The 13,559-nt window shown below is 38.4% G+C and overlaps 1 protein-coding gene across 1 annotated transcript in view; it reads left to right on the top strand.

Annotated features, from left to right (window-relative positions):
- The window catches only part of rbpjl (recombination signal binding protein for immunoglobulin kappa J region-like), a 46,853-nt gene extending 34,206 nt beyond the window's left edge, over positions 1-12,647 (top strand). The window contains exons 10-12 of the mRNA XM_087258196.1: positions 1,327-1,482; positions 2,850-2,953; positions 10,764-12,647. Of these exons, the coding sequence (XP_087114322.1) occupies positions 1,327-1,482; positions 2,850-2,953; positions 10,764-11,037 (534 nt within the window). The 3' untranslated portion in view covers positions 11,038-12,647. The remainder of the gene's footprint in view (positions 1-1,326; positions 1,483-2,849; positions 2,954-10,763) is intronic.
- Positions 12,648-13,559: the final 912 nt, after the last annotated feature.

Genomic DNA, 13,559 nt, shown 5'->3' with positions numbered 1-13,559 from the left:
TCCAGTTATCTTCGTCTTGAAGCTTCACCCCCTTCCACCCCTACTCCCCCCCTCCTTTTTTCTGATCGGGCAACACGGTTTTCCAGTGGCTAGCACTGTTGCCTCACAGCAAGAACACCGCTAGTCCAACCTCCTATCAGGCTGGTCTGTGTTTCTGTGCGGAGTTTACATGTTCTCCCTGTGTTCGCGTGGGTTTCCCCCGGGTTCCCCGGTTTCCTCCCACCGTCCAAAAACATAAACCATAGCAATCGACTAAACCAAGTTATCACCTAAGACAACCTTAGTTTACACTTCTAACACGATGACAAGCAGGGGAGTTCTCGAGACCTACCTGAGCTCCAACTCTCCTCTCACCCTTCTAAGGGAGGGAGCCCCGGGCTCGAGGATATTACGAGCTCAGGGCTCTCTCCCGGGACAGCATGCCAAATACGCTTTATTGATTATCAGCTAAGTGTGATCTCTTGAAATGCGAATGTGCATAATTATTCAGAGGTGATTGTCTTCAGCCTTACTGATAATGTTCAGGCCACTTGCCTAGATCTGGGCTGCTTATCTGCCTTCAAATCCCCCTGTGTCCACAATCTGGGTGTCATCCTAGATGCGTCACTGAAACTAGACAAACGGATCAGTTCAGTTATTGGCTCCAGTTTTTATCAACTCCGTTTGCTGTCTAAAGTCAAACATTTCTTAAATCCCACCACTCTAGAGATGGCTGTCCACGCTTTTATTACATCACGGTTAGACTACTGCAATGCACTTTACTGTGGCATTTCCACTGCTACATTTTTTCAGACATTTCTCTTGTCTTAATTCTATTTTTTTACATTTCTGGCTTTTTATTTTTACGTTGTCTTTTGTACAGCACTTTGTTCAGTCTTGTGAATGTTTGTGTTGTTCGCTTCCGGGGGACGATAATCTGCCTCTTTTCTCACATATGCATTGGCTTGTATGCAATTTACTCATGCAAATTCCTTGCAAAGTGGAAATGTATTTATCTGTTTGGTGTAAACCCCGATTAAAATTGTCATTATCGCCCCTTGTTGGTTCGGCGTGTGCATTTTTGCATTTTGATGTGGACGGAGACTTTTAAAAAACGAATCAGGGAAAAACTCTGTTTGGAAAAATACCCATTTACTTGTGGACATGGCCTTAATATAGTCTCAATGCTGAAAGGATGTCTGCTGCAAAAAAATATATGCAAGAGTAATTGGTGATTCATTCTGCTATGGCAAACCTTGATAAATAAGGGATTAAGCTGAAGGAAAGTGTGAGTGAGTGATATGAAAATTGTGTCAACGTTTATTCATCCTCATGTCAACCCTGCAGGCCTCTCCATGCCCTAAAGAGAGTAATAAGGTGTCATTGAATGATGGATCCTGCTGGACGATTATTGGAACAGAGGTGGTTGAATACAGCTTCAGTGAGAGTCTCACCGGTCATCCTGCAACCATCAGCCCTGTGCCTGTTATCAGCGGACTGGAGGTCAGACATCAATGCTTTTTTTGTAGATTTAAAGGGATAGTTCATCCAAAAATACAATTTCCTCACCATTTCCTCACACAAGTGATTGTAAATGTTTATAAGTTTCTTATCTTATGTCAAATACAAAACAAGATATCCTAAAGAATGCTGGAAAAAAAGCTGTCAATGGCAGTTTTTTGTTTCTTCTTCAGTATACAGTATAAATATGTAGGGTTCCACTCAATTCATTCATGTTGTCCCTACACAAATTGATTAAGTTAACTTAAACAATTTTAAGTGGATTAAACATAAATCATTTAAGTTGACCCCAAAAAAGCAAAAGCAAAGAATTGTGTTATTTCAGCTCATTTTAAATAATTAGTGTTGAACAAGCAGCAAAAAGTGCACTCAAAAAATTTGCTTCAAAGTGTTGACTGCTATATACAAACTCCCTTTGTCGGTACTTGATTCTGTGGTTATCAGCAACACTGAATTTACTGAAGGAATTAATTAATGAATTACTGAATTAATTAATTTATTTATTTAAATTTACTTATTAATTCACTCAATTATTCATTCATTAATTCATTTATGTATTCATTTATTATTTATTATTTATTTATTTAGTTAATTATTATTTCTTTTTTTATTTGTTTGTTTGTTTGTTTGTTTATTCATTCGATTATTTATTTATTCATTTATTATTTTAAGCTATTTTATATTTTATTTATATATTCATATATTTATTTATTTATTTATTTATTTATTTATTTATTGGTTTGCTTATTTATTTATTAATTTATTTATTTATTCTTTTATTCATTCATTTATTTGTTTATTTATTTATTATTTATTTATTTTAAGTATTTTGTATTTTAATTATTTTGTATTTTATTTATTTATTTATTTGTTTGTTTATTTATTTGTTTATTTAAAGTATTTTGTATTTTAATTATTTATTTATTTATTTATTTTTTATTTGTTTATTATTTATTCATTTAAAGTATTTTGTATTTTATTTATGTATTCATTCATTTATTAGTATTTTATCTTTAATTTATTTATTCTTGCTGGTCTATTTTTCTGTTTATGTTGTATTGTCCTGTGATTATTCTATGTGCTTTAAAATTTAAAACTACAGTAAATATAATATTTTTAAAAGGTGCACTTTAGACCCACTTATCTAAATGAAAAGATTTAAACAAAATTTTGAAATTAAAATAGCTTAATAATAATAATAATAATAATAATAATGATATATTTTATTTATGATACACTCTTCTGAAACCTGGCCACCCCGGATTAATAGAGAGACTAAGCCGAAAAAAAAAATGAATGAATGAATGTATAAATAAGCTGTATTTAAACATGTTAAATATTTTATTTAGTTGAATGGAGGTGGACATGTGGCCATGCTGGAGCTTCACGGAGAAAACTTCAGTCCACACTTAAGGGTCTGGTTCGGCAACATGGAAGCTGAGACCATGTTCAGGTTAGCATTTATTTATTAATAACTGAATTATATGCCCTTATTTTTTGTGAAGGGTTTTTGGAGATACTCTTAAATAATCAGTAGCTTGTAGTTTGAAAACCTCCCAGCAAGTATAGTCGTCTTGGCTTAAACAAGGCTAAATTTTTATCCTGTCAGTGAAAATCTAATAGATGAATAAGCCAAAACTAGACTAGAATAGGCCAAAACTAGACTAGTCATCAAATAAATAGAAATGAATAAAGTCTGTCTAATTTGTCTATTTGACGACTAGTCTAGTTTTGGGCTTTTCTTAGATGTTTCTTAGATGTTCACTGATAGCCCAAGTTTAGCCATGTTTTAGCCAAGCTGTCTACATTTAGATGTCTATTAGATGTCTATTATACGCAAAATTGTTTGTTGGACAGTAATAAATCTGAAAACACCCAAATGTCTAACTAATTTGAAAATGATTAAGTAATAAATAAAATGGTTGTAAGACAAAAAAAAAGAGTCATCTGAAAACGAAAGCATAAAAATATCATTACTTATAACTTTTTTCCCTATTAAAAAATATTGGTAATCATGCTTTTAAAAACTGATTTACAGAAGATACTAACTAAAATGTCATTAAATAAACAATTGTTTGAATATTAATAGTATTAAAACATCTTATCATCAGGCATCATTTAATGAAATTTAAACATGTATCATACTAACATTTATATTAAAAACAATCATATTAAATCATAAAAAAAGATTTATATCATTTAAAATCTTTACAATTTTCTACTAAATGGGATATATTGCCTTTAAAACTTATTTGGTTTATTTAATTTAGTCATTCTGCAGCATCAAAAAGCTTATAAATGAATTATTTTATTTTTAAAAAATCTACACGGTTAAACATCTAAACTGCCGTCACACAATTTAGTAGACAGCGTAATTTTGTTACACTGTTCAAACATTACTGATATAAACAGGAAAACTTATTAACGCAATCTGAGTTGAATACGATATGGTTCGTGAATGTGTGGTTTAAAAGCTTCTCTCTTTATTTATGACTTCCTCTTCCTGTAAACCACAGGAGGTCCTGGTCAGCACATGAGTAGAGAATGAAATGTACTGTAGTAAAGCACAGATCTCCTCATCAGTGGTGTAAAGTAACTTATTTCAAATACTCAGATTACTTACAGATTATTATTAATGTACTAAGTAGGTTTAAAACTATGTACTTTTACTTTCCCTTGAGTACGTTTTTAGTGCCGTATCTGTACTTTTACTCCACTACTTTCCTTCAACCTGCAGTCACTACTTTATTTTTTCTTGTCTATGGGGATAAACAAAATCAGTCCTGTGATTCTTGCCCAATCAAATTACACATAGAAGATAAATCACATCATAATGAACTACCTCAAGACATGGGTGATTTATAATTGCAGCAAACTGTTTGGAAGCCTTAAAAGTGTCCAGTAATAATAATAATAATAATAATGATAATTCCTTACTTTTATATAATGCTTTTCTGGACACTCAAAGCGCTTTACACATAGGGGGGAATCTCCTCATTCACCACCAGTGTGCAGCATCCACCTGGACAGCAGCCATTTTGCGCCAGACTGCACACCAAACACACACTAATTGGTGAAGAGGAGACAGAGTGATGAAGAAAATTATGATATGGGGAGGGTTAGGAGGCCATGATGGACAGAGGCCAGTGGGCAGATTTGGCCAGGATGTCGGGGTGAAACCCCTACTCTTTTTCAAAAGACATGGGATTTTTAATGACCACAGAGAGTCAGGACCTCGGTTTAACGTCTGATCCGAAAGACAGCGCTCACTGAGCAGTATAGAGTCCCTGTCACTATACTGGGGCATTAGGACCCACAGAGAACGCAGGTTGGGCGCCCCCTGCTGGCCTCACTAACACCACTTCCGGCATCAACCTAGCATTCCCATCTGGTCTCCTATCCAGGTACTGACCAGGCCCCTGCTTAGCTTCAGTGGGCGACCATGTGAGAGTTGCAGAGAGCTAGCTGCCGGCTATAAGAAGATGTTCAAAATCTTTACACCAGGGGTCACCAATCTCGGTCCTGGAGGGCCGGTATCCCTGTAGGGTTTAGCTCCAACTTGCTTCAACACACCTACCTGGATGTTTCAAGTTTACCTACAAATACCTTGATTAGCTTGTTTATGCGTGTTTAATTAGGGTTAGAGCTAAAATCTGTAGGACATCGGCTCTCCAGGAACAAGTTTGGTGACCACTGCTTTACACGCATTGACCCAGAGACTGTATACTGTAGATGCACGTCACTGATAAGAAGACTACTGTATGATGACCAAAATGGCCTTAAATACCCAGCAGGCACGAGACGTCAGATTGACATTGTACCCTGACGTCATGGGGATATTGCATTTTGTTTGTTTAAAATCAGGTTGACGTCAGAACACAACATCAGGTCGACAACACTGTCCAACGTCTAACCCAGGGGTCAGCAACCCGCAACTCTAGAGCCGCATGCGGCTCTTTAGCGCTGCCCTTGTGGCTCCCTGAAGTTTTTTCAAAAATGTTCAAAAAGACGGGGAAGATTAGTATATATTTTTGTTTTAATATGATTTCTATAGGAGGACAAACATTTTTAACGTTTTCAAATGCTGTAAAAGTGTGTAGAATTAATATTTAATTTCAACATTTCTGTCAACGAAGATTTGCGTCATAGCCTGCGACACAGGTTTCCATCAGCAGGGCGGGATGCCAGGCAGGTGGCTGTTGTAAACAAACCGGGAGATAATAAAGCATGGAAAACCGTTCACAGATGGTGACTACATGAAGCAGTCATTCATCAACATACTAGAACACCTATTTGCAGACTTCAAAAACAAAACCAAGATAATTCAAAAAATTAAAGATATACCTCTCTCCGCTAAGACAGTGAAGGAAAGGGCTATTAAAATGGCAGGTAACATCACCGATCAGCAAACCAAGGACATTAATTCAGTGCCAGCATACTCAATTGCCTTTGATGTGACCGATATTCAATGCGCTTTTATGCAGGTATGTGAACTCTGAAGAAGAAATGATCAAATTAATATCACTGAAAGACCAGAGGCTGTGCTGAAGTGTTTAAATGACAACGAAATTAACACCAACCACCTGATTTCAGTGGCTATTTAATCATAAAGGCTCATTATCTATTTGTAGCCAACTTAGTCATTTTTATAGTAGGCTAACATAGCTACTATAGATACATACAGCATGTGTTTCCTTCATTATAAGGCTTATATAAGGCTTTACATTTTTTGCGGCTCCAAACATATTTGTTTTTTGTTTTTTTTGGTCCAATATGGCTCTTTCAACGTTTTGGCTTGCCGACCCCTGGTCTAACCTAAAACCAACCAAATATCAACGTCTAATGATGTTACAGCTTGACGTTGTGTGGACGTTACCACTATAACATCTATCAGACTTCGGATTTTAGTTGCCATACCTGATGAGTAAATGTCAGTATTTGACGTCAATATGACGCTGGTTTAAGATGTTGGCTCAACGTTGGATTTTGGTCACTTTCTAACAAGCTAAAATCAACGTCATTTCATGTCATATTTGGGCATCACTAAATTGTTGTCCTTAGACACTGACTAGACATTAGACGCTGTCACTTTAGAATTATAAGGTTCTAGCTGACATTTTTGTCAAAATTGAGTTCTTATTATGTGAAAACTTATTTACATAAGGTGATGTTTTTTTTTTTTAAGTAATGCTTCAGTGAATGATCTGCCAGATAGAACCTTATAATTCCAAGCTGAAAATGACTTTAAAATTTGAAGCTTCTATCTGTATTTGCCCTTTTTGTTTTACTCCAATTTGCAAATGTAGGAGAATTTTTATAGTTTACATTTAGAGCACATTTAGGGTCTCTGTCATATATAATATTGATAGGTTGCTGGGTTGCTGTTACACCTTAGACGCTTTCACACATAAAGACCTTTCCGGAAAATCACCGGCAATTTTACGGAAAGGTCTGTATGTGTGAACAGGCCCTTTTTGAAAATACCGGTAAATTCGTTTCGGCTATTTTCCGGAAAGAGAAGTTATAACATTACCAATAATTTGCCGGAATGCTGTGCTGTGTGAACACAAAAGGAAGATTACCGGAAAGAGTGTAGAACGTGCTGACGTGAGGTCTCTACTTTAGCCAATCAGAACACTCAGACGGATTCACGTCCGCGCGGTTTCAAAAAGTAAAAACCTTTGAATATTTTTCCAGACACATTTAGCTGCTAGATGTTAGTCAGATAACTTTTATATGTTCCTTCTTAATGCCAACTGTGTAAATAATCAGCGATAAGATGCTTATGATAAGCCGCTGTTTGTTTACCTTCGATCTGCTTACCTCAGTTGCTTGACGCGTCGCGTTGCTTGAAGCAGCTGGTGAGCACCAGCACACACAATTTATGTACATCTCAATATATTAAAGTGTTTCTCTATATAATTTTATCGAAGTTGTTCACAATACTCCATCCACAGAGTTTGTAATTTAATTAAATGTTTACAAATACAAGCGCAGCCGTTTACAGCTCATTTCTGGTTAATGATGTCAGAATTTACCAGTATTATGGAATAGTTGTGTGAAGGCTCTTTTCCGGAAAAATTCGGTAACGTTCTCACCTGTGTGAACAGCCCTTTTTTGAACCTACCGTTAAAGTTGTTAAGGATATTTTCCGGATGTTTATCAGTATCACTGTGTGAAAGGGCCTCTTGTCTTTCCAGAAAATAGCTGGACCGAATTCACCAGCATTTTCAAAAAGGGCCTGTTCACACATATATACTTCTCTGGAAAATTGCCGGTAATTTTCCGGAAAGGTCTGTATGTGTGAAAGGGGCTATGATTAAACCCCCTATAAAAGTGATTTTTGCCCATTTGGTCCCCTTTAAACACAAGCTTTGTAAATTAAATATACAGATGTCCATAAAGTACAATCATTTTGGATGTTATAGTTCTACTTATCAGAAATAAGAGTACTAAAACATTAAAAAGCCATATTTTTTTTCAGCAGTGACATCCATGTATAAATTACAACCTCAGGTCTTTCTGAATTCTGCTTATCTAGTCCTGAACTATTTCTTTTATAAATCACAGTTAATTATTATGCAGCAAACACAAAACCAGCCTCTACTCGTACAAAACGTCTCCCTGTGCAGTAATTTTAGTTTGTTGTGTCCACCTTGCCGAGACTCCAGGGATGCCTTGGTGTGACATTCCAGTCTCAGCAGGCTGGGGTGAACTGATGCTCTCTTTCAGGTCCTTGTAAGGATGTTCTCAGAGCAGTGGTCAGGAGTCAAATGTCAAGAAGGTCAGCGGCTGATCTGCAGCTGAAATGACTGCAAATTATTGAGCTGTAACTTCCCTCATCTTAAGTTACAGGCGGAAACCATTTATAAGATTCATAGTAGTGTCAAAGTTCAGCAACTGCAGTGAATGGCAATAATCTAACAGTCAGTGTGAGCTGCTAGCAGATTCTGTGGTGATTTAAATGGGAACTATTGTGCAAAAAGCACTTTAATATGTTGTTTAAGCACAGTTGTGTGGCAACAGTGTGTGAATTTAGCTAGCCCACAATAGTAAAATGAATTATTTCTTTTTTTATATAATCACACTTGATACAAACAGTCTGCAGAAACACTTTGACTGACATTCTCCTTGTAAGTGTCATCAGAGGGAGAAAGCCCCACCCATTCAAAACGATCTCACCCTCATTAGCATAAACAGCCCTAGGTGAGAAGCAGAAGATAGGTCTGAAGATATAATGTCAGCACTAAGAGGCATAATAAATGTGGAGTTTTGAGATGCACAAACGAATACTGTATAGTCTGTATGGGCCCTATCATACACCCGGCGCAATGTGGCGCAAGGTGCGGCGCAATACTTGTTTGCTAGTTTCAGCTTGGCGCAAGAGTCGTTTTGAGGAGTTGCGCACGCTCTTTAAATAGCAAATGCATTTGCGCGCATATGTGTGCCCATAGGCGTTCTGGTCTAAAAAGGAAGGCGTTCTGAGGCGCTCGGGAGGCTTTTTCAGTTCATTCATAACAATTTTTTTTGAATAATGTTATTATTATTAGCAGTATTATTTATTATATCCATATTTATGTTTGTTTTATTTAAAAACAAGCTTAGATTTGCCCACCTGCAGGTTTTAGACCATATGGGGCACAGCATGTGTTTTAGGATATAACTCAGGTTTTTGAGCACACTTCGTTATTATTGTTCATTTATTCATTTGCTGGAAATTAGAACTGAATTTAGAAAAAGTTTTGAAACAAATATTTGCGCTTAACAAACAAAATTAATTATAGGCTAATTGATGTCTGTGCTTAAAGGTTTCCCTATCCAAGAGCGAAAGTGAAAGTAGATCGATTATCTCTCATTCTTGCGCGGTAGATGCTCTGTTTAACTGCTTTCTGTTTAAAAAAAACTGTTAGCTGTTTGCTTGTGAAATGCTCAGTTTTTCCAATTCCACTTAATTTACATCCTGTAAATACCAAATGCGCTTATGGCGCAACGCAGCTGGCTCTTAAAAGGAATGGGAGATGAGACTCTGATTGGTTTATTCTCAAAACACACCTATAACTCATTAAGATAATAAACTCAACCCTTTTAGACCATGCACCACAGCGCAAAGCGGATTTTCCCGTCTTTAAATTAGCAAATATGGATTCTGACACGCCCTGAAAGCGTTTGCGCCCTGCGCTTTCCGTTTTGCGCATGGACCGTCAAAATAGAGCCCTATGTTTTCTCCTGAGGAACTTCTTAAAGGGATAGTCCAGAGTGTATTTTTAAGGTTTGATTGTGTTTATAAGATGCACGGCAATGTGTGCTCATGCTTTACTTATAGAAAAATTATTTCTTTATTTCGTTATTTTTTCATATATCTTTAATTATATTCTGCTACTTAGCTAACAACTCATATTTTCTAGTTCCAGTGTTGCCAACTGTTGCCAATGAAAAGGCATACGTGAATTAGCATATTACTGACGTAATAGAGAACCATGAGCTCGGAGAAACTCAGGGCTCCTGCCAGGTCGATTGAGCATGTAAAGGGAGTACGAGATCAGGTAGTTCTCAAGAGCTCCCCGTGGTAAAGAAAGGAGGGGGGAGAAAGGGTGGATGTGGGGTTTCTTCAGAAAACGAATAAAAGGGAGTAATTTTTTTGCTAGGCTACTTATAGTGAGTTTGGATGAATCTGATTGGCTAACTAATGATTGTAGATGAGAGAGCAGCTGCAGTCAATCATATCACGTGCTCCTCTCGATATTAGTTTGTGAAACTTCACTTATAAATAAACTTCACTTATAATATTTAGTTTTTTTTTTCGACTTAGTCCCTTTATTAATCTGGGGTCGCCACAGCCGAATGAACCGCCATCTTATCCAGCATATGTTCTATGCAGCGGATGCCCTTCCTGCTGCAACCTATCTCTGGGAAACATCCATACATACTCATCCACACATATAGTACACTACGGACAACTTTTGCTTACCCAATCGACCTATACCACATGTTTTTGGACTTGTGGGGGAAACCGGAGCACCCGGAGGTAACCCACGCAAACACAAAGAGAACATGCAAACTCCACACAGAAATGACAACTGACCCAGCCGGGGCTCGAACCAGCGACCTTCTTGCTGTAAGGCAATTGTGCTACCTACTATGCCACCGTGCTGCCCTCACTTATAATATATACTGTATAATACACTTTACTATGGTTCAAACAACACTGTAGTATTTTTTTTTTCACGTGGGATGACAGTAAATGTATGCTATTTCATTGACAGGTCCTCCAGGTCTCTGCTGTGTGTGGTTCCTGATGTGTCTATATTGAGTGGTGAATGGAGATGGACGAGGCAGCCAATCACAGTGCCTTTATCTCTGATCCGATTGGACGGTCTGATCTACAGGAGCTGGTTCTCCTTCACGTACACCCCCGAGCACAGCCCCAGCTCTCAGACCAGCGGCTCCGCAGAGAGAAGCGCAGACTCAGACGCTCTCATAGACACCATACACCAGGAGTTCACACGCACCAACTTTCACCTGTTCATGCAGAGCTGAACACACACACTCACACACACATGCACAGACTCAAATGCACACACAGACACAAACACACACACACATACCGAAACATGCACGTATACACACGTACGCACACACACAGACAGACACACACGCATACACATAAACCGTAACATGTATGTATACACACATACGCACACACATGCAAAGACACAAACACAAACGCAGACACACTCATGCACACACACACAAACAGGTTTGTTTCTTATATTATATTGCGTAGGCACAGACACACACACACACATGCACTCACTAACACACATGCAGAAAAACACGCACATACACAAACACACACACACAGACAGACACACACAAACACAGATACACGTGTAGGCACACAAATGCACATAGACAGGCACACACACAAACACACACATATACAAACACACACACACAGAAATGCACGCACACATACATGCACCCACACACAGACACACACTCTAACGCAGACACACACAAACACACAGAAATGCACGCACACATGCATGCACCCACACACACACAGACACACACTCTAACGTAGATACACACATAAACACACGCATACACATAAATACACACACAGACACACTTAATCGCAGACACACACAAACACAGGTACACAAACACACACATAAATACACACATGCACACAAACACAGATGCACAAAACTCACAAACATAAATACACACATGCACAAACATACACAAACAAACAGACACACACACACACAGATACACAAACACACTCACATGCACAAACACACAAACAGATTTTTTTTCCTATATTAGTGGCAAAGACACACATGTACACACTAACACACACACACACACACAAACATACAAATGCAGTCAGGCACAAACACAGATACACATGCACTCACACACAAACAAACATGCAGACACACACACAGACAGGCACACACACATGCAACTGCACAAACTGACACACACTGGCACAGACACACACACACACACACACACACACACACACACAAATAAATGTAGACACACACAAATGCAGATACATGCACACACAAACACACATGCAGGTACACACATGCACACAGACAGGCATACATATGCAAATGCACACACAAAGACAGACAGACACACACACATGCACAGATACACTTTTCCCTATTAGTGCGGACATTACACTGGCTTACATTGTTTTTTTTATCTGGTCAATGATTCTGTCTATGGCCAAGGCCAAACCCTATACCAGGCATGTCCAAACTCGGTCCTGGAGGGCCGGTGTCCTGCAAAGTTTAGTTCCAACCCCAATCAGACACACCTCGGCTAGCTAATCAAGCTCTTACTAGGCTTTCTAGAAACATCCTTGCAGGTGTGTTGAGGCAAGTTGGAGCTAAAATCTGCAGGACACCAGCCCTCCTGGACCGAGTTTGGACACCCCTGCTCTATACCCATACCCCTAAACCTTACAAACGCAAGTGCACAACACTAGATTGTAATAAGACTCAGGCTACAACGGCTCTGGCTAATTTGTACACATTTTACAATGTATAAGCACCAGTGACCAAGTCCTCACTAGTGGGTAGTTTTCATATTTCATTATATAAATGAGGAGAATTGAGACCTCACAAGTGAAGCTAAACCTGTACACACACACACACACACACACCAGGGCAAATACTCATGTCAGATTACGGCCATTCCTGGCTCACATTCTAACCTGTTGTTAACACTTGCACACAGGAGGAAAAATCTCCCAGCGTGTGAGCACTTGAGTTTTAGGCAGCTTTCAAACACTACAGAAAGCTCTGACGGGGCGTTTGACACTGAGGAATGCTGGGTCAGGCTCAAACAAAGACAACTGACCTCTGTAAATCTTAGAAAAACGTCTGACCTACAGCATCACCTTTTCAAACCTTTTGTTTTCTGCTGTCTCCATATGCAGCATCCACAGTCAACTCTGTGAACAGTGTTGCGGCATTATGCGTATTCGCTTTCAGCACATATAAAAAAAACACGTTTTTTTCCTAATGGAAATCAATACTTTTGTCATAGCAAGGATTTATTAAGTTGATCAAGCACTACTGTATAGATGTTAGATTTATATTACATCCATCCACCAAAGAATCCTGAAAATTGCTGTTTTGTTGCACAAGGTTTGAAGCAGCTCAATGGTTTTCAACATTTCCCACCTGCTTAATGAGCATGTACAGGGGGTCCAAGCTGGCCCGTGCAGAGACTTTCCAAGGGGCATGTGCAGGAGGAAACCTTTAAAGACCGGGTGGGGGGTGGGGGGTGGGGGGTACAGTTGTCATCATTTTGGAAGGGCACTTTCTATCTTTCGATTCAAGACTAAAAAGGGCATGGGCACTGCACAGGTTGAGCCCTATGTGTGCATGTGCATGGGTCCAAGTTAAGGTAGGTCTCGAGAGCTCCTCTTAGAAAAGGGAGAAAATGGAGGAGATGGAATGGAAGGGTGGGATTCTTCCAAAATGAAGATAAGGCAGTGGGGTAAAATTGGTATATTTATTGTATAATTGGAT

Source organism: Danio rerio, chromosome 6 (assembly GCF_052040795.2).
Source record: "Danio rerio strain M-AB ecotype USA chromosome 6, GRCz13ab, whole genome shotgun sequence".
NCBI lineage: Eukaryota > Metazoa > Chordata > Actinopteri > Cypriniformes > Danionidae > Danio > Danio rerio.
This window is presented reverse-complemented; position numbering and strand designations above follow the sequence as displayed.